Genomic DNA, 22,867 nt, shown 5'->3' with positions numbered 1-22,867 from the left:
ATTTTCTTCATAAAGTATGAAAGGAAAAATGGATATAATGATCTGTTGTTATAAAAAAGATATTCAAAGAATACTTGGACTATTCAATAATAATAATAATAATAATAATAATTGATATTATTATTGACAAAGGGTTCAAGTGAGTTTGACCAGTTTACGTTCGTAAAGTAAAGAGTAGTCGGAACTATTGTATGGAGCGTGTTTCATGCCGAACACAACACAGGCGTTGCACGTAGCTTATCCATCCATACTTGAGCCTGCATCATGACCCTCCGTAAGTACCAGATAGTACCAGCTAATGCAAACCACGAACTGTTCACAGCATTATTGGGGCTGCCTCGATATTTATCAAATATGTTTGATATTTACTATTTAAATTATGGGCGATACGTCCGTGCGTTCCGAGCGGAACCAATGAGAGAGGCAAGCCGGAACAGCGCACGGTGTTTCTTAGCAACGGTAAACATGGTGGCTTTAGAGCGTAAACAGAGACAGTTGAGACCATAGATATCTATGGTCGAGACCATAGGGTCGAGACGGTCGAGACAGTAGCTGTGTCCCAATGTCAAGGATCCAGTATGAGGTCTCTGTGGGCTAACGTTAGCAGCTAGCAACACATTCTGACTCTCTCAGCTCCAGTTGTTCCTGGAGAACAGACCGGCGCACTAAGCCTACTGCTCTGAATTGATGCACCGCGTCAGTCTGTTGTTATTAACCCTTTGGAGTCTTGGGATATTTTGTCGGTTATTGAATACTTTTAATTCTGCCACTTAAAAATGTTTACCATGCTGTGGTGTTGGTATAATTTTTTCAGCACAACCTCAACTTGACCTGATAGTTATTTTTTCACTTTTACTTACTGGATCAACATTTTGAGCCCAAAAGAAACAAAAAAAACCCCAATATAAAATCAGATTTTATTTGCAAAATTTTGAGGTTAAGGCGCCGGGCTGTAGACTTTCGTAAGTTTTGTAAGCTACGATGCATAGTTTAGTTGACTTTTTAATGCCATGTATTAGCTTTTACTATTGAAGAATACAAATTCCAATGGGCCGATGCCAATGATAAATAAAAACAAAAATGTAAAGGAATCAGTAATTAATTTTGTATAATTATTTTCTCACAGCCACAGGGAGCTACTGCAGCCGGAGCCTCAGGTTGCCGACCACTGGTCTAGTCAAAATTTGAGTAGTTTAGGTACAGTGGTTTTCTATCTGGGCCTGGTCTATAAGTGGTCTACTTGTGTAAAAGCAGTGAAATCTGCCTTTATTGCATTTTCACACATAAAATAAAGCTTTACAAATTTGCACAGCCATGTGCAATCTGAAATAGCCAGAATAATTGGGACATGACTAAATAATAATCCCATTTAACAAGTTTTGAAGCCATTCTTTTTTTAACCAAAAACGTTGTAGTTAGTTGAGTTGGGTTTTTTCCAAAAAGAGTATGACAGAACATACAATAATAACTGAACAGCCACCACAATGATAACAAATGCGGAAGGAGTTAGAAGATACTTTACAAACTTGACTGACAATATCAATACATTACTCTATAGGGCTGCACAATTAATCAAATTTTAATCGTGATCACGATTTTGGCCGCCACGATTAAATTAACCTGATCGTCAGCGATATTTCCATTTTAAAATGCGGCTCTCCTGCATATCTAATCAAGCACTTTCTACACCAGTAGTCCACCAACCACCAGGGGGCGGGGCTGTTTTTCTCCCCTGGAAAAAGCCTGTTTACTGATTGGATAGAGTGCTAAGCAGGATGTGACGTAGTACTCTACACGACAACAACACGCGGCATTTGTAAAAGCCAGCGAGGCGGTGTTAACTTAGCAACTTTGTTGCTATATTTAGCGACTTTTCAGACCCCTTTGTGACTATTTTTTTAAAAAGCGACTGGCAACAAATCCAGCGACTTTTACTGGTGTTACTGGAGACTTTTGGAGACACGTTCTTGCTAATCGGCACAGTCCTCCAGCAGCAGTCTCTCCCAGCTGCAGAGCCGGAGGGGATGTTAACCCCTTAGCGTCCAGTCTGCTGATTGCTAATAGGCAGTTATAACAGTTAGCTCTGTAGCAGGAGGTGTTTACTTAGCGATCTCTGTTTGTTTACAACAAGCACACACTAAAAACTGTTCCTATTGTTTGTTTAAAAGTAGTGCTATAAAAATACAGATGTTTTCCCTAACATGATGAATAATCGTGATGAATAATCGTGATTACAATATTGATCAAAATAATCGTGATTACAATATTGATCAAAATAATCGTGATTACAATATTGATCAAAATATTCGTGATTATTATTTTGGCCATAATCATGCAGCCCTATTACTATATATTAATAACAGACGATCACATCAGTAGCCATTTTTAAAAACAGATTAATTCGGTTGAACTGTGTGAATGTGTATGTGCATGTGTGGTTGTGGGAGTGGGTGCGCATGTGTGAGTAAGTAAGTGTGTATGTGGTGAATATGGCATAGCTTGTCTACCTGCACTCTTCAGTTAATTCGTAATTGATTTTTTAAAATTGTTTGTTTGTTTTTCTTTGTTTGTTTTGTTTTTTAACTGTAATTATGTATATCCAGTCTGAAGCACATTGAGTCTGCCTTGTGCATGAAATACGCTCTATAAATAAAGTTGAATTGAATTGAATTAATGATACATCAATATTTCCGTGATGCAGTCCCATGTTTTTACATGTTTGTACTACAGTTGCATATATGTAGCATGTGTTTGTCTTGATATCCAATCAGGTTCCTCAGATCCTCTTCCCTCGTTTTCTACTGGTGGAGACATGCTGGACTTTCTGGTTCAGTCGGGTGATATCAGCAAACCTGACGGGCTGCTGGCTACCTGGTTTCACAGAGCTAACAGCAAGGAGGAAATGAACAAAGCTCTCACAAGTAAAACCTCTGACATTTACACACACGTACAACATTAAATCGCTTTTGATGGTGTTGTTTCTCCCTGAGGTTTATATGCTGTACTGCACACAGTTTTGATTTTTTCATTATTTTGAGGGTGTGTTTTCTAGTTTTAATTAGTTTTTATTTTTTGGAAAATTCTTAGTTTTAGTTTAGTTTTTATTAGTTTTAGTGTTAGTTTTATTTTTTTGTAATGGGGTATTTGTTGGGTGCCAAATTCAAAAAAGTCACAATAAATGTTTCCTTTATTTCCTTTGTCTTTTCCATCTCAGCCCCAATAAGTTTATTAAGTCATAAAACCAGATAGATGAAATAGATTTCACATCAACCAAAAAGGTTTACGTATAAAAAAAGTTGGCAAAGATGAAAACGAAGGACAATTTAACTATGATTTTAGTTAGTTTTGCAACCACATAAAACATATAACCACATAGAAAAAAAATTAAATTCTAGTTTTCATTATTTCGTTAGTTTTCGTTAATTATAATAACCTTGCTGCATAGTGCCATTATTACATTCCATTAAATAGCTGATTTGACATCTGCTCAGGTGATGCAATGATCCTGGAGGCTGATATCACGGTGGAGGGTTATGGAACACCCAGTGAGAAGCCCATCCCTATCATGGCCCACCCTCCTGACATCTATAGTGACAACACTCTGGACCAATGGCTGGATGCTGTGCTGGCATCTAAAAAAGGTATGCTAGAGCACAACAGGTGTTTCTTCTGCTGAACTGTGACCATCCCATATTCTTCAGAATCAAAGAACACATTTTAGTTCACTGTGTCTTCCTGCAGGCATAAAGTTGGATTTTAAGTCTTTGAAATCAGTGGGTTTGTCATTGGACCTTCTTCGTGAAAAGAACAGCAGCAGAGCAATAAACAGGCCTGTCTGGCTTAATGCAGACATCCTCCGAGGTCCCAACGTACCAGATTTCCTGCCTCCAGTCAATGGAACCAGGTGAAAAAAGACAGATTTTTATGTATTTTGTCCATTCCTTTTTTGCTATTCACAAGCTTATATTGTATCAACAAAATATTATGAAGAGACAGGATGTTAGGGAATTGTATATATACACGGTAAACAACATAAACTGAGTATCTCATCTTTTTATGTTACTGCCCCATCATATAATGCAGTATATTTCTCTCTTCATTTCTTCCTCTCTACTTTACCAGATTTCTGCAGTTGATTGAGGAGAAGTTTCCGGATGCAACTTTGTCTCCTGGATGGATGGTATAACATGTTTCATAGCTTGATTAAGTTTAAACTAGGGCCGGGACTTTAATGCGTTAATTAAGATTAATTAATTACACAAAAATTAAAATTGACACATTTTAATTGCACTTATTTTTGCACCGCGGAACATTTCTCACTGGATGAGTTTCAGGCGGACCGATTATACTGTAGCTTCATGAGTTCAGACAACAACAAACCACAGTGAACATGAATGAAGAAGCTGATGAGACGCTTTGGTTGGCCCCGTGGATGATGGGACATTTTGTTACAAAAAAACAACGGATGGAAGCGTCGATAAGAGCATGGTTGTGTTGCTATGCAACAAGGAATTCACATATCACCGCAGCACATCCAGCCTCAAGTATCACCTCAATGCTAAACATATAGCAGCTAGCGGCTAGTGTGATAGCTAGCATGGATTGTGTTTTACTTAAAAAACCAAAGTATTCTAGTTTACAGAAGGTCCACCTACCTATAGGCTACCTGAATTTCTGAAATGTACTATATTTCTAAATATGCTATTGCTACACTTAAAATTGCACTGGTCTGTTGGACTTGAACAAAAATAAACAATATTTTTGTTGCTTAAGCTTATGTATTCAGTCATTATTCAATGGTATACTAAAAATCCATGTGAAAAAAAATACTTCTCACTGTTCTCAGGTTAAATATTTATATGTGATTAAAATGCGATTAATTTCGATTAATTAATTACAAAGCCTCTAATTAATTAGATTAATTTACTTAATCGAGTCCCGGCCCTAGTTTAAACATTTAAAATGAATGGATCGACGCCTGTGAGTTAGTTCAGACAGGCAACTCAGGCAACTGCTCTGCCACATATACATGTCGTGCTTCACTCCTCATACACCCTCTAACAAAACACACCCTCCTAATTTGATGATGTATTTAAGCTGTGAAAATCCCCCAGCTCTCCCTCTACCAGTGAGTGCTGCTGCTGCAGCAGTGTATGTATATGTATATGTATATGTGTATTCCCCCTGTCCAAGTGCAGATCTGCACTTGGACAGGGGGAATACACATATCCATCACTCCTCAACACCTAATGTAAATTGCCTGTGAGGAGTGCAAAGGTTGGAGTTTAGATGTTGAAATGTAACCATCTTCTTCTTTTGCAAAACACATTTACATTTTTAAGTTGTCTGACTAAACTATATGAAATGTTCCTAAATAATTTTAGCATTGTTCTTCTGTCTTTAAAGAAAATTGCTTTTGCATCAATATTATTAATATTTCACAGCACAAAATGCGAGTTGGCTTTTGTGCATATGGGTGATTCTCATGAACATGGTGCAGCTCATAGCAATAATCCAAGAGCATTGAATACATATTTTCTTTGACCCTTTATAACGTATAAAATCTAAAGTCACTGTTTAATATGAATTTATAATATATTTAAAGAATTTTAAGGTATTTTCTGACATTTTAGAGACACTGTGAGCTAAATTCATTACCGTAACACATTCTTAAAAAAACAAACAACGAAAGTTTTTTTTTCCCTTGGCAAGCCCTTAAATATGCTCAAGGTTAGCTGGTATCACCAAAAAGTATTTTATTAAAATATACACATTTTTAATGCAAACAATTCTATCATTACCGTAACATCTAACCATTTTTCTCATCAATTTTCATTCAGATTTTGTTCTTTATACATTGTCAAAAACCATTATGTTTGATTATATTCCGTTAAATTTTACATTTCAAACAAATGTATATTTATTTTTATAAAGCTTATTAAATATTTATTATATATAAGTGTGGGGGAAACCATGACATTTTTATCTGGACGCATTACGGTAATGAATTTGTGAATCACAAATATGTTTAAAAGTATAGAAAATATTATTTTAACACAAAACAATGACTCGTGCCTCATTTTGGTTATATTGTCCATTCATATAAAAGTGAAATATATTTAGTTTAATAAGTATGTCCTTATAATCTTCACAGACATAGCTTAGACTGGCTTCATGAGAATCACCCATAATGTGTGGTTCATCTTACCTAAGAACAATCATGAAGAATGAAAATATTGATGAATGCCGCTAAAGTTCTTCAATTGCTCAAAGACACAATTTAGGATATATCTGTTTATTGAACGACTGATGCAGGGGACCATTGTTTCCATGTAGGATTCTATCACCCAGAGCTAGTCTTTAAGTCTTTAGCCCCACTAGTGATATTATCAAAGGAAAGGAAGATTGTCGCTCAATTTTCAAAATAATTGTGACTCCCAGCTAACACTGGATTGTTTCTGACAGGTAGCCTATGGTCCTCCACTTTTCATTGAAACCTACAGCAGGGCCATGGTGGAGGACATGTATAACATGATCAAAGATGTTCCTCAAAAGGTAAGCCTGACCTGTGTCTTCCAGAGGCTGTAGCAAGCTCAGCCTTAAGGCTACAGTAAAGATAATGATAACATATGAAACTAAATAGACTGTTCTATATGTACCCACAAGTCTCCCCTTTATATACATACCCACTTTATGGAAGTAGTAGTATTTATTTATTTATTTATTTCAGTGTCTTACACCAAAAGTTGCCCAGCGTGCATGGGCTTACAAGACACTGCAGACAATACAAATGAAAGAGAGAGGAAGTGCCTTATTGGCCCTTTACACCTGCAAAAAAATGATTGGGTGCCCTCTAGGGTGCCCCTTCATATAATAAATGATGATGATGTGCCCTCTAGTGCAAAAAAGCTTGATAATGTGCCTTAATGAGTTCCCTTCTAGTGTTCTTCTGGTGCCATGGTGCCTGTCTTTGGTAGCGACGAACAGGGAATGTGAAAGAGGCGTTGCTTTCATGTGGCGTCGCTATGATGAACAGCTACATCAAGTGGTACTAAAATCCACAATGGATAACGAAGCAAAAAGCAGATTAATAGTCTGCCTGTACCTGTAGTAGAAAAGCGCAATTAGATGCCAAGTTAGGAAACAGGATAAAGAGCCCTTTGAATGGAGAGAAAAAGAATCCCAGTGAAGAAAATGATCTGCAGTGATACAAAAATGTCACAGTAGGAAATCAATAAAGATTCTATAATACAGTATCACCCAACTGTGAGAAATGTCATGTGAGCTTTTTGTTCTCATTTAGCTCTCAAAGTACACAAGATTGCATTTTACTAGCCTGGGTATACCCAGACTGCCTTGCGCGCTCGAATTTGATTTCGAACCTCCAGCCAGTCTGGAAACTAGGCGATTTTGCTAGCCCTGTTTTAGGGATCCAATCACAGAGCGGGGAGGGACGGTGAGACGATGACGCGTACTACTCGGCACTTGGAAGCTTTCCGGATCCAACATGGCTGCTGCAGAAGCGAAACTCTCTTTAGCTGTAGACGGTGTTTTAAATAGTTTAGAGCGAAAGTTGAAAGGCGAAAGGTCTCTGGGGGCTCCGCTGTCCCCCGGCTGGTAGCCAGATCACCGGTAGCGGGGCTATTAGCGCCGCACGGGCGGTTTCTGAGGCTCGTTGCGCCGAGCCGGCGAGACCGCCGGTCACCGCCGGTGATCTGGCTCCGAGCCGGGGGACAGCGGAGCCCCCAGAGACCCGCAGCAGCTTGTTTATTGCCCATAAAATCAGTGGATGTGTGTGGCTGAATGACATGAGGGGGAATAAAGCGTGACAATAAATAATCTTGCAGAAAGCGAGAACTGGAGAAGCAAAGCAGCAGCAACACTCTCTCACAGACACACACACAACAAACATCCATCTCTGTTGCTCTACTACGTCATCTGGTATAACTGATCTGATTGGCTAAGAGCTACCTACAGACGCTTTGATAGACATTCTAAGCGTCCAATAAACGGCTCCGGAGGATCGTAAACCACACCTCCTCTACGGAGAAATGCATTGAAGGTGTCCAGACCTAATCTCCAATGAGATTTGGTCTGGTGTTAGCCAGGCTAGCATTTTACTTAAAAATGTAAAAATTTTCTCCCTGGGTGGCATGCCCCCGAACCCCCCTAGATGATTTGGTTCGATGGTTTTAATTGTCAATACCATAGCAATAATTGCTTTGATCTGGATCTCCTTTTAACTTATTGCTAATCGTAATCAAGGATGAGGAATATTTCATCATACATGATGTATCAGAGCTTTTTACGCGTTGGTGGGGCCCCATGTTTTGCAGAATGGGCCCTTTAGCACATCAGACAGAAAGAGCCATCTTACGCTGTTTGTATGCATTGAAAACAAACTAAGCTAGATAAAACACTTTTTCTGTAAACAGTATGGACTTCAGCAGATACTTTAGTAAAAAGCTTGAATCTGAGGTTGTGATATAAAACGCAGTAAAACTGCATATTGTGTTCTCCTCTGGGTTTGAATGGACTCGTCCGTCTCTAGAGCCAGAGGCAAGATGGGAACAAACCAAACCCACCTCTGGGCTCTGAACAGATTAAGGGCAAGGGCCTAACTTTGAGTTGAACATTGGGGGGGTTGAGACTTCCACCTGTAAAGCAACCTGCATGAGAAAATCTTTATTTAACCATATATTTATGTGTGTGTGTGTGTGTGTGTGTGTGTGTGCCAGCCAAGCGGTTTACAGAAGATATAACATATTACATATTTAAAACATATTTAACATTTGAATGTATTGATATGAATTTTATATGAAGAAAGTACACTCTAAAAAGTGACATCCATCCAGGGGGACTATAGGAGTAATACAGTATATCCACATAAAAAGTCTGCTGTAACATCTGAACACTATTCATTAAGCTGCTACTGCTGACAGTAATGAAATCACGCTGATGTCAATATTAATTCTAGTAAGCAAGCAACACATCTCTTTGTGTAACATTCTGTATTTTTCAATGCAGACATGGAAAAAGCTTCGATGAGTGCTTCCTTCAATTGTAGATGTAAAAATTGGGGAAGACAAGTAGCATAATCACCATGGTTTCATATGTTGTCAGTCATCAAATAAAGGTATTACTTTGGCTTTCAACGTGATATTCTGATGGATGACATTAACCTCTGTGGCAGCTGGAAGTCAATTTGAGATTCAAAATGTGCAGTAAAACATCAATAATCAATCATCATTCATTTGTGTCTTTAGGTGACATTCCCAGTCCATGCCCTGTTGGTTCGCAGAGCCTGGCAGCACATCAGCTGGCTCCTCAGCCAGTCACCACGGTAACACAGACAGTTTCCATCTGTATTATTCTAATGAGGAAGAAGCAATCATTTATTGATAATGACCCAATCCTGTCTGTCAGAACAGGCATTCAAGTAATTATACACAGAATTTTTACACAGAGATTAATTTCTCTCTCTGCTTGCTATAATTAGTGAAGTGAAGCTTCGTGAACCTTTTTCTTTATTTTCTGAGTCCACTAGATGGCGCTCTTTGTTCAACAAAGGGCTGAAAACACACTCAATTACCATTGATAGAGCCTTTTTTAAAGTCAAAACCACCATCTAGTGGGGTCAAAAAATAAAGCAAATGGTTCATGAAGCTTCGTTGTTACTACTTATAACAGACCAGAGGGGTGCTCCATCATGCAGATAAACAAGCCGCGGCTTCATTGAAAAAGCCTGGTTAGAATCAACACCAACTTTCACTTGAGGCTAAAGCCGTTCCACTAACGCAGCTTAGCCTTGTCTAGTCAACGTTAACTCAACCCAGGCTAGACAAGCCGGCATTGTACGCCACCACGGAGTATATAAGTAGTCGTTATTAATCGATCACGGAACAGCCTGGAGCAGCCAATAAGATGTCACAAAAAGTGGTGAAAAGCAGCGCGGAAGGAGCTTTATGAAGAATATAAAGAGACGGTCACAGAAACAGACATTACTGCTCTATTAACAGAGCCAGGGAGATGGCATGGTGAAACACTGCAGACTGATACAAAGCACGAGTAATTAAAGCCTACTGTTTGTGATATTTGTACTTAATAAATTAACAATTAGATCACTAGATACAATAAGACTGGTTATATTATCAGCAGGCTGGATAATAACATCTATATGTTCACAATTATGGTGTAGGCTAATTTTGGAGAACTCACAACTACAATGAATTTACTGTTGATTGGCCTAACTGGGTGAAGTAACCGTGCCCTATATGAATTATTCTGTTACATCTCAACAGTAGGAATCTGAACAGCCAAAAGGACTTGGACAAGTGAAAACATAATAATGTTTGGGCTGTATCTTCATTCTACAGATTGTGTATAATCATGCACCTTGCTGCAGGACACAGCTGGAACAACTACAGCAGCAAGCAATGATGAATATGAGAAATTAAATAATAATTGGCAACTACATAATCAGCTACTCTTTGACACATTTTCTTTCACAGGATGTCGGCTCGATCTGCAAGCTTCATATGCTTATAGAAACTGAAAACCAAAAACTCCATATGGAGACAAAAAGTTAAAAATGTAATAAATTAAACTGGAGATAAAGAAACTAGAGAATGATGTAAGTATACATTTTACCACAGCAGCAGCAGAAGGTCCTGGTTTGGTCAAACGTTTGCACAATTACATGTTTAGCTGTCAAATAAATGGTTCACTCCAAAACAAAAGTTGCATGGATTAAAAAACGGGCTGACTGAAATAAGTGTGTAAATTCATGCCTCGTCACATCGTGAGAAAAAAACGTCTAAACCAGACAGTATACATAAAAAACAAAGTCTAAACTTTCCACACAGACATGACAAAAGTGACGCTTGCGCAAAAATAATCGGGACGGAACTGTATTTTGGGATTTTGTTTCCGCCCGTCAGAAATAAATTGACACACAGCTAAAGTTAGCTCATCTGTTAGCCTGCCCCGGAGCAGGCTAGTTCAGCGGTATAAGTTACCATGGTTACTGAGCGGGGAGTCACATAAGCCACTTTAATGGAACGCATCTCTCACTTAAATGAGCGAGACTTATCATATTAAGCCAGACTTTTCCTTAATCCACGTTGATGGAACACCCCTCAGTTCATGAAAGCTTTCACATTTAATGTTTCTTTTCCAAATAAAGTGATCAGGCTTGCAGATAGTTCTGTTTTGTAAGATGCTGGCGCTCTCTTAAAAGAGTGTCAGCTGGACCTTAACAAAAGAACACAGAATGAAGAACATTAAATATCATTAACATTGCTGTGATATCTGATTTCGTTTTTCAGGTTCAGTCTGACACTGTGGCAGGGTTCAGTTCATCCAAACATGAGTGACCTGCTGTTTATTCGTGAGAACAGCTACCCCTCCAGAGTTTACTACGATATCTATGAACCAACGCTGTCTGAATTCAAAGAGGCTGCAAGTAAGTAAGGAGCTGTTTCTTATCAACAATGTTTACAAGTGGAGTCTGGGTACAAAATGTGGAAAAGAATTTACAGTTTAGCACTGTCTTGCTGAATACCTGTTGCAAAAACCGTAAATTTGACCCTTAACTAAACTTTACTAGAAAAAATAGAAGACATAGCTGACGACCTTTGAAAAATCAAACTATAAAGTAAGGAATCTGTGTGTATGTGTGAGTGTGTCTTTTACATATCTCCAGAACGATTCGCCTATTCGTGTGAAAAATCTATTATACACGTTTGTTGCTGGGCACTTCAAATTTATGTTCATGTAAAGTACATATAAAACAACAGAAGTTAAGCAAAATGCTGCACAGACCAGAGCAGGTAGTTCAAGTTCACAAATTAAAGAAAACAACACGGAGATTGACGTATATATTTATTTTGGAATACGATAAAGTTACCAAATTAGCAATTCATTTCCCATAATAATAAGTCAAGTCAAGTCAAGTCAAGTATGGTTTATTTGTCCCAACTTGGGCAATTTGGTTGCAGTCTAGGTGTATAAAAGACAAAAAATTATAAAAACAATACATTCCAACACACATACAACCAATATATATATATATACATATATATATATATATATGTATATATATATATATATATATATATATATATATATATATATATATATATATATATATATACACAGTACAGGCCAAAAGTTTGGACACACCTTCTCATTCAATGCGTTTCCTTTATTTTCATGACTATTGACATTGTAAATTCATCAAAACTATTAATGAACACATGTGGAATTATGTACTTAACAAAAAAGTGTGAAATAACTGAAAACATGTCTTATATTCTAGTAAGCAAAGGGTGGTTACTTTGAGGAATCTAAAATACAAGACATGTTTTCAGTTATTTCACACTTTTTTGTTATGTACATAATTCCATATGTGTTCATTCATAGTTTTGATGCCTTCAGTGAGAATCTACAATGTAAATAGTCATGAAAATAAAGAAAAACGCATTGAATGAGATGGGTGTGTCCAAACTTTTGGCCTGTACTGTATATACATATATAAAACAAAACAAAATCAATAGTGCAACAGAAGGCAATTCCAGGTGAAGTGTCAACCACATAGGTACCCAACATCAACAACATCATCATCATCAATATCAGACTCATCATCATCATCATTATCATCACCATCAACATAATAATAATAATAATAATAATAGATGGACCAATTTCAATAGGGTCCTCGCACCATTGGTGCTCCGCCCCTAATAATAATCTTAGAAGCTAGTCAAAGGCCTTCACACAAGTTCTTATGGAAGAAATGCTGCAATTATCTGAATTTTGTGTATGCTCAGTGTCTCACCTCATACATGGCCACAAAGACTTTTTTAAATACTATCCAACAAAATTTGCTCTGCACTATGTTTTGTCAATAAAGACTGAGATGCTACTTTTGGTAAAAAGAGAGTTGGAAAAAAAAGGCTATGAGCCCTGTAACAGGACTCCTTCATACAAAACAGCTGTTTATTGAGTTCAAACAGATTACTCAGATTTGTGTTGAAGCCTGTGTTGTTATCCTGCAGCAGCCTGGGGGTGTTCTATCAACGTGGCTAAACAAACCGTGGCTTGATTGAAAAAGCCTGGTTAGAATTAACACCAACTTCCACTTGAGGCTAAAGCCGTTGCACTAACGCAGCTCACCCGTGTCTAGTCAGCGCTAACTCAACCCAGACTAGACAAGCCGGCATTGTGCGCCATCGCAGAGTATATAAGCAGCCTGTATTAAAGGATCGTGGAACAGCCGGGAGCAGCCAATAAGATGTCGAAAAAAATGGTGAAAGACAGCGCTGCTTTTTCCTCGGCGATGCTTCATTGATGGATACAGGAATTTAATTTTAGAAGCATTTAGGGTCAGTTATAAAAAAGGATATAAAGATATATTAAACACAAAAACAGCACCATCTCAGGCAATCAACAGGTCCCAAGAGACCCTGAACCCCATGCCATGGTTCTGGATACATGAGTCATGAGTCCAAAAAAAACTGTTTCATAAGATGATAAAAGTTACAAATGACTGTTGTGGCTGTTTCAGTTTACCTGTTGATGTATAATTTGTGTTCATAGGGCAGCAGGGCCTTATGAGAAGATTTTATCCTGGAGGAGACCTGATGGATTTCCTCTATCCAGTTCACAAGTCAGACAGGGATTCCCCATCCACCGCCTACAAACAAGGCAACAGCCTGGCAGTCCATTGGTTGAGAGTCTCTGACCACACCTCACTGTTGACTCAGCTTTCAGGTTGGTACAAGCACTGATGCACAAACACTTACCATCACAATAGCATCATTTGAAGTCAGAAACAAAATAATTCTATACATTGTGGTTTTAAAAAGCTAGTTAAGTAACTTCCAAAATTGAATAGGCATTGGGGGGGCATTGGGGTATGTGTTGTCCATTTTAGACATGATGTCTAAAATGTCCTTATATTTTCAAATAAAACAAACCATCAGTTAAAATGTCATCACAGCTTTCACATCTTTCTTTATTTTGAATCATAAAGTCACTGTGACAGTAATGGAGCACTAATCCGGGTCACCTTTTACTCTCCTCCAAATCAGTGGTTCTCAAGTTCTTCAGTGATGTACCCCCTGTGAAATATTTTTTCACCCAAGTACCCCCTAACCAGGGCAAAGCATTTTTGGTTGGGGAAAAAAAAGCCTTAAAAACAGAGCGCTGTGCCATCAGTGTCTGATTTATTAAACTATGGAACTGATAAACACATACAAAATTGAAACATTTGAAAAGAAAAGCTATTTTAAATGTTAACAATCCATGACTAAATTTATTGCAAATATTCCTCATCACTAAAATGTAGCGATTCAAACAAATGTAGTAAAAACAGTGAGCATAAAACCATTTAAAACTATAAAGTGAACCATTTAAAACTCCATAAATGTGCAAAACACTGCTCATTTGTAGTGGTCTCTCTTCAACTATTTAGAAAAAACAGAAAAGAAAGAAATAAATAACTTAATTATAAATAAAGATTTGTGCACATAAAAATAATTACCAACATAAAGTGTCCTCTTTTGGGATCATAGTAAAGATCTGTGTAAAAATCTCACATACCCCGTGTGTGTGTGTGTGTGTGTGTGTGTGTGTGTGTGTGTGTGTGTGTGTGTGTGTGTGTGTGTGTGTGTGAGTGTGTGTGTGTGTGTGCAGCTGGTGATGGTGGTATGCTGGTGGTCCAGGTGACCTCTGACCCTAACCAGCCTGGAGTCCCTCTGGTAGCGGTTTCAGGAGAGAGCTCAGAGGCCTTCACACTGCAGGTATATCACTGAAAAAACTTTTTTTTTGTGGCAGAGGAAACTCTTTTCTCTTTCTTTCTTTCTTTTTTAATTGAGCTTGACACAATTTAGTTGGACTGTACAATAAATGAATAACATTTCCTGCATCCACTCAGACAACAGTATGAACTCATCTTACAGTTTATTCTACAAACACCACTGTCGGCTCTCACAAGTCTTCGCTTTAGACATATAGAACATAGAAAACCATGGTGGCTACTCTCTAAATGCCGATTTGCTCTAAATAATGTCTACCTAAATCTGTTTCTGAATCCATCCAAAACAAGAGCCACAAAGCTAATAAAAATAATGATCTATATCTACAACTTCCTGTTGAAAAATGTCTTCATGAGATATTAAAGGCTGGTGACTCATGCTAGATGGTTTCCATGTTTAATAAATAGATTGTTTATCTGAGCTGTAAAGTGCACGTTTTAACCTTTACATGCTGCCACTTGGAAACATTATCAGGAGACACAACATACATGTCCATAAACATGCTTATGACATACATTTATCGACTCCTGATGTCTCAGGGCCTATAGATGCCTTTTTATTCATTTTAGATATTAAGTTATGGTTTGCAGAGAATTTCAAGTAAAAATCAAATGAAAACATAGCTAAGACCATCAGGTTGAAGCATTTATTTAAAGGGGCTTTAATTGGTTTCTAAAGCTCTAAATGGTGTTGATCTGATGTATTATCAAATTTGCTTTTACCCTATAAAACTTCTCAACTTTTTTTCAGCAGAAAAAAAAAAAAAAAAAGACCTAGCAAAAAAGTATGGCTTTGAATTGAGCTTTTTTTTATTAGTCTGAGTAATTATTTATTGTATTATACCTTTTTAGTGTTTCCTCTGTTTCTGTTATTTCTGTTTTTATTTGTATTTATTACTGTTATTGTTGAGTTTTTATTCATCACAAAATAATTTTACATTTTACGTGTGAAAAATGCTATATAATTAAACCTCTGAAGTCCAGAATATTTTGGTTCAAATTTGTCAACTTCTTATGCATTCTGTCTGTGTTTAGCATCTTTCAGTCTGTCCTAACATCACATGCATGGCTCCTTTTTCTCCACACAAACTTGGCTATCAGTCAGATTTTTCATTTTATTTTAATTAACAAAGTATAAAGCTGCCAGGAACCCAAAATACAAACAAAAGACACAGGTGTCTATGGAAATGTACCATTTAAAAAAAACAAAAAACTTTTATACACACAAAAACAGCAGAAAAAAATAAATAATAAAACTACAAAACAGTCTATTTGCATATAAATTAAAAATAGTAATAGTTTTCATTGTAGAAAGAAAATGTATATTTTAAAAACGGTCTAAAAAACTAACTGAATTTCCCCTTGGGGATGAATAAAGTAATTTTGATTTTTGATTTGATTGAAAGCCCCTATGATTGCAATTTTAACTGGCTTTCTCAGCTTGTCTACAGATCATATATAAATAAAGTCATTACTGTAAATAAAACGTGTATTTTCAATAAATAGATGGACTCCAGAGGGTTAAGGGCCGACTGATTTGAATGACTGACTTTAACAGAATAAATATGCATGTTGATTAAAAATGTGTGTTGGGTTTTTTTTACAGGACTTCCTGCACCTGCTTGAGCAGAGAGCTGACCTCCCCTGGGGTGTTTACCTGCAGATCCACACTCAGCAGCTTCTGGAAGCTTCTCTTGAATTGCTGCAGTCGGCCTACAGCAGGGAGAAGCTCTACAGGCCCGTCTGGATCAGCACGGAGGATTTACAGAGCACTGACAGCACCAAGGTATGGAGCTTCCTGCCTGATAGGTTTTCTACCAACATGGGTTTCTAAAACATAATAGCTGTGCTTCAATTTCTACCGCTGCATACCCAAAATTGATTTTTTTTTTCTTTATTTGTTTAAAAAAACATTTTTTAGATTATATTTTATTGGTGAAATGACGTAACAAACAAGGTGACATGAGGGACAAATACACTACACCATGTGGACCACAAGTAGAGACAGCAGACATACAGCGCAGACAACAACAAAGAAAAACACAAATGTACAACAATGTGCACAGAGGCACCACAGGTGTATGTGCGTGTGTGTGTATGAGTGTGTGTATGTGGATGAGAGGCAGATGATATAACATATATATAAATATATATAACCTGGCTCACATATATATATATATAACACAATGAAAATAAATAGGCAAACAAAGCAAGGAGTACTAACGCGAGAAGAGAGGGAAGAGGAAAGAAAAAGATAAAATAAATAAAGTAAAACAAACAAAATAAATAAATAAGTAAATAAATAAAAAAGATAATACAATTTTAAAAAATACAAATTAAAAGATAGAAAAAAATTAAATAATGATAATGTGTTTTAGCTGCATCTTAAACCTGCATGAGATCTTTTGTCTCCCCCTTCTGGCAGTGAGAGTAATTACACCAACACTGTCAACATGCTTACTATGTCCACTGTAAGAAAGGTGTGTCTAAAAACAAGATAAAAACACTCTGAGGGAAATGATCTTGCTGCATGGACAGATAATTTCACTTAATGAGATTTCTTAAATTAAGATTATTAAATCTAGAAATAAGCATGTTGAACGCTTAAAATAAGAAATTAACTCTTAAAACAAGATAAATTAAAGCTGAAAGCAGCGATGAACTGGCCCGAATCTTTAAATTTAGAAGTGTTCAATAATTTATCTTGAATCTTTTTTTTACTTTCAAAACACTATCATGCTCAATTAAGAATTTTAAATGTTGCAAATATGAACAAAGGTTAACAGGGTTCCATCCAGTTCTTAGCCTGGGTATACCCATGCTGCCTTGCGCGCTCAAATTTAATTTCGAACCTCCAGGCAGTCTGGCAATCAGGGCCGTTTCTTAGCCAGACGATGACGATGACGGAAGCTTGTAGTTTTGTAGTTTTCTTCCGGATCCAACATGGCTGCAGCAGACGCAAAACTCTCTTTAGCTCTAGATGGTGTTTTAAATAGTTTAGAGCGAAAGTTGATTTTAAAAGAAGAACAACGTTTGACTTTACACTCCTGTTTCACCACGAAAAAGGATGTTTTAGCCTTGCTTCCGACAGGATTTGGGAAAAGTCTAATCTACTAATCTACCAACTAGCGCTGTACTAGCGGCGCTGCTAGCCCCGCTACTAACCCCGCTACTAACCCCGCTACCGTAACGCCGGTGATCTGGCTACGAGCCGGGGGACAGCGGAGCCGCCGAGAGACCCGCAGCAGCTTGTTTATTGCCCATAAAATCAGTGGATGTGTGTGGCTGAATGACATGAGGGGGAATAAAGCGTGAAAATAAATAATCTTGCAGAAAGCGAGAACTGGAGAATCAAAACAACAAGCAACACTCTCTCACAGACACACACACAACAAACATCAACATACGTCATCTGGTATAACTGATACGATTGGCTAAGAGCTACCTACAGACGCTTTGATAGACATTATTAGCGCCCAATAAACGGCTCTGGAGGATCGTAAACCACGCCTCCTCTACGGAGAAATGAATGGCTGGTTTCCAGACTAATCTCATTTGTGATTAGTCTGGTGTTAGCCAGGCTATCCAGTTCTATAATTTTATACAAAATATATTTGAGCTTGTCTCCAGTTTTACTTGGTATATCATCATCAAACTGAAACTGGCCTCATGGAGTTTACAGCCAGAACTTTAGAGGTCAATTTACAGTAGGGCTCCACGCTGCTTTGTTTTCTAGTCTGGATGTCATGAAGAAGTCATGATTTGGAGCTTTTGGTGACTCCAGAGGGTTAATGGAATGTATTTCTGTTCCAATACATACAGTGTAATATGTAGTCTAGTGTGTTAGTCCTCTGTTGTAACCTCCTCCTCTCTCTTTCAGGAGTTTGTATCCACAGTAGAGAGACTGTTCCCGTACGTAACTCTGGTCCTGAGACGGCAGAAGTGGCCTCCAATGATCCCAGAGACAGGCTTGTCTCAGAGGGTGGCTCTACATCTGAACACAGCATCACTGCCAAAAGGACAAGAGGAGCTAAACTCTCTAGTGAGAATGATGGATAGCTATGACCTTATAGTGGAGGAGGACACACACAGCAGTGCTGGAGATTCCACAGTCCTCACAGGACTTAAGAGCCAGTGTAGAGGGAGAGCAAACACAAATCTGTATGTGATATCTGATCAGTCCTAACTGAGGATAGATATGACCAACCCACGATTACTGCACTAAAAATGATATTTGTGTCATATGTTTGCCTCTTCAGTGTGATAGACATACACTGCAACATTGTTCATCAAACCTGTCCTTTGTATTAATTAGAGGGCTAATGTATCAGCTGCTACTGGTTCATACTGATCTATCAGTGTATACAATGGTGTATGTGGGAAAAATATTGTACATAATGCAATGCATATTGCAAATCAGAGACTACCTTGCTTAATATGTAAGTTTATGCACTGTTGAAGCTTGTTGCCAGACTTTAAGTATGGCAGTTTCAGTCAGGTGGTCAGTCCAGCACTTTGGTCTAGAGCAGCGGTTCCCAAACTTTTTTAGCCACGCACCCCCTTCTGTGTCCCAACCGGGTTGACCCACCCCCGATCCCCCACACCTTCAAAAAAACCCTAATGCAAATAGCTTTTTTATAGCCATATTAAAGGAGCAAGTTTAATCATGCTCAAATGACCAGAACACACATATAATTTAAAAAAAACATCACAACAATGAGCTCAGTTTCAAAATAATGCAACAAAGTTATGCGCAAGCTTCCACTTTTAAGAGCAAAGAGGATGATGACAGACTCAGGATCAGAGGCAGAAAGCACATAAGTTGGGAAAATGTTATAATATTTTGAGCTGCACTGGACAAAAATAACTGCTTCTACGCTTAATTTTAAGATGAAGTGCTTTTTGAATAGCCTGCATTTATTTATTAATTAATATTACAGTTTTTGATTTTACAAAGGAAATTTTTATTTACATTTTTCTCCTATTTTTACATTTTTACATTTTCTTTATTGTGTGGGGGAAAAAATGTAATTGTGTAATTATCAGACCACCATTACATTTTTCATCTCGTGCACCCCCTAGAGGCAGCTTGTGCACCCCTGGGGGTCCACGCACCACACTTTGGGAATCCCTGGTCTAGAATATAATGTCTTGACGATCAATGATTGGCATACAACTTGTTAGACATGTTACATGTTAATGACTTTGATGATTGCTTCACCTTTTCCTAAAGTGCCACCAGGAGGCTGACATTTTTATTTCAAAGTGATATCTCTCCCCTACAGAGTTGATTGCCATTGTAAAGACACTCATGATTCTATCGAGTGTGATTTGAACATCAATACATGCCAAACAAGCCACGGCCAGAAACGTTCCGAACACTGGAAAAAGAAAATAACAGAGAAAACACAGGCCACACTCTTCTATGGGTCACATGTGATGACTGAGAGGGATTATTAATAGAGGGTAAGGGATTATTATTTTGGTGTGAATCTATACATTGTTTTAATAAATACACATCTTCCTCACTGTGCCTTTAACATGTCATCATGTACTTCACTGTGGATTTAGAGATTTGCTGTGATTGGCAGAAAGCATTTTTCTTTCCATTTAAGGAACCAAACTTAACCTGTTTCCTCAAAAATCCTTCCTAAGCAACACTGGAGCAAAACCTTTACTAGGTGCCACTATTGTCAAGTTATACTTTGGCTATAAGGCCACATCCTCTGAATGCTCGGGCTAACGGTCAGTTCAAGAACACTACAGATACAACAGCTTAACCATGACGGTACTATCATTTGTCAACAGTTGGGTTAACTCAGTCTCAAATTGCGTTTCATGTCAGTGGAAATAAATTATTATTCGGCAGTTGGTAAATTTGGCAACGTTTTTTATGAGGGATGGTTGGTTTTTTGTACATCCCAGTTAAGTTAGTTTCAGCTTGAACATTTTACTTAACATTAGCAAGATATCCTCCAGGTCAGTCTGGTTTGTTAGAAATTCTTAATTCAACTCTAAAAATACAAAATTTAAAATACGCCTCATCATATTTCAAATTGTTGTGGCCTTCTTGGCATGCTTTTTACTATCGCCTGGAGGTTGCCAATGCTAGTTAGCCTTAATGTTAGCTAAGATGCTAATGTTAACGGTCGTAAGGCTAGTTTAAATTTCGCTCTGATTTTGCCTCTCGCAGCGTTGTGGAGGAACTAACTAATGTCTCCATGATTTCATTTTAACTTACAGTGTCTGTGTGTGAGTGTATCACCAAGTTAACTTAGGTAAGTTTTTCATATTCAAGTTTATGAATTTGAGAAGTTAGCGCTGAATCACTGCATGAAATCATTGCGCAATATTTTATGCACCTATGTTGGAGACTTCGATTGCTAACAAAAAGAAAAGGAAAACCCCACTGCAGTGTCACTAATCAAGTCTTGCTTTTTTTACTTTTACCTGCATTTTTGTCTGATCGTGAATCCTGATTGCTGCACAACAAGCCGTTTAGAAGAAACATGGAAACATTTGATGATGTTGAAACGCTGTCAGCAAAAAGAAGCTTTAAATTCACTTCTAAAGGCTTGTGCTTCTATACACAAAAGTGCCGGGAAAGTGTAAATTGTAAAGAAACTAAAAGGTGTGTGAAAAAGTTCAGTGCGCCAATGGAATCAAATGAAAATGTAATTTCAGTCAATTCTGAGCTTGCCAAGTGTATTCATTGTTATGAAGATGCAAATGCCATGCATGAATCTTTAATGAAGCTACCTCTGCCACAAGATGAAGCGAGAAGGCACAGTAAGTACTCCAAGTTCTGTGATTTCACTGAAAGGGTGAAAGACCTCTTAGAGAGGTCATCCATATGTGCAGCCAAATAAAGACTCCAAACCAAAAGACCCAAAGCGACGCAGAGGAAATCCACCCTGAAGACAGTGCTTCAAACGTGTTAAGTGTAAAGTGAGTTCTGTAAAGACACACTTCCAGCTGTCGCGGACCTCCTCTGCAGTATCTGCACACATTCAAGCCAAGGCCGAAAAGGCAGCTTTGATTGAGTATGTTGTCGCAGTATGAGGGCGCTCAAGTGCCCTCTCGAGTGGTGAAAACGAGAGGAAGTGCCTTATTTGCTGCCCTTTACACGTGCAAAAAATGTTTTGGTGCCCTGTAGGGTGCCCCTCCATACAAGAAATTATGATGTGCCCTCTAGTGCAAGAAAATTCAATAACGTGCCTCAATGAGAGCCCTTCTAGTGCCCTTCTAGTGGCCTTTTTCCTGTTTGGTGCCTCTGTGGTTGAAAAAGCACGCCAAAGTGCCCTCTAGAGGTGAAAAAACTTACTGATTGCCCTCTAGGGTGCCCCTTTATACAATAAAATATGATGATGTGCCCTCTAGTGATTCTATAATACGGTATCACCCAACTGTGAATAATGTCCCTACATGGTTTGGTTCGATACTTTTAATTGTTAGTACCATATCATTAATTACTTTGATGTGGATCTCCTTTTAACTTAATGCTAATATTTCATCATACATGATGCATCATAGCTTTTTGCATGCTGGTGGGGCCCCATGTTGTGCAGAATGTGCCCTTTTTATTTTTTCGCACCTGCCCTTCTAACAGTCTGATTCCGCCACTGGTCTGGAGCATGTTGGCCTGCAGTGATGTAAACACTGACCAGAATGAATGTGAACTCATGGGGGGAGTAGAAGGGTTTACACTTTCTGAAAGCAATTCCAGAACAGGAGAACAGCGCTGCTGGATCATTTTCACGTATCACGATATCGTCACAATATGATGATGAATAAAAAAATCTATTTTCTTTCAGCCTTGTTGTTAAAATGATTATGAGTGGAATCAAACACAACTTGTGTTTCCAGATGTAAACTGACTGTTGTTGGTGAATTTTACACTTTTCTCTCAACCCATTTACAAACATTTCATCTCTTGACAAAATGAATGTGTGCTCAGTGTGTTGAGCCGTCCTCACTTCACCTCGCTGACTCACCGTCACACTTCAGTCCACAAAAGGTTTGTCTGTGTACAGAAACTGCACCTGATAG

At 38.0% G+C, this 22,867-nt stretch overlaps 1 protein-coding gene across 1 annotated transcript; it reads left to right on the top strand.

Moving 5' to 3' along the window:
- The first annotated feature begins 231 nt into the window (after positions 1-231).
- Positions 232-20,460, top strand: fam151a (family with sequence similarity 151 member A). The gene is made up of 12 exons (XM_059343934.1): positions 232-274; positions 2,772-2,921; positions 3,492-3,641; positions 3,742-3,904; positions 4,123-4,180; positions 6,466-6,555; positions 9,267-9,343; positions 11,328-11,464; positions 13,600-13,773; positions 14,698-14,804; positions 16,425-16,604; positions 18,699-20,460. Exons 1-12 carry the CDS (start codon positions 265-267, stop codon positions 19,002-19,004), a joined length of 1,602 nt encoding a protein of 533 aa, XP_059199917.1. The 5' UTR covers positions 232-264; the 3' UTR covers positions 19,005-20,460.
- The last annotated feature ends 2,407 nt before the right edge of the window (positions 20,461-22,867 follow it).

Source organism: Centropristis striata, chromosome 11, assembly GCF_030273125.1.
Source record: "Centropristis striata isolate RG_2023a ecotype Rhode Island chromosome 11, C.striata_1.0, whole genome shotgun sequence".
NCBI classification, from domain to species: domain Eukaryota; kingdom Metazoa; phylum Chordata; class Actinopteri; order Perciformes; family Serranidae; genus Centropristis; species Centropristis striata.
Note: the sequence above shows the minus strand (reverse complement) of the source record. Positions and strands in the feature narration are given on the sequence as shown.

Coding starts and splice junctions, on each gene's coding strand:
- fam151a (XM_059343934.1), top strand. Junction 4,181..6,465: donor CTTTGTCTCCTGGATGGATG/GTATAACATGTT, acceptor TGTTTCTGACAG/GTAGCCTATGGTCCTCCACT. Junction 16,605..18,698: donor AGAGCACTGACAGCACCAAG/GTATGGAGCTTC, acceptor TCTCTCTTTCAG/GAGTTTGTATCCACAGTAGA.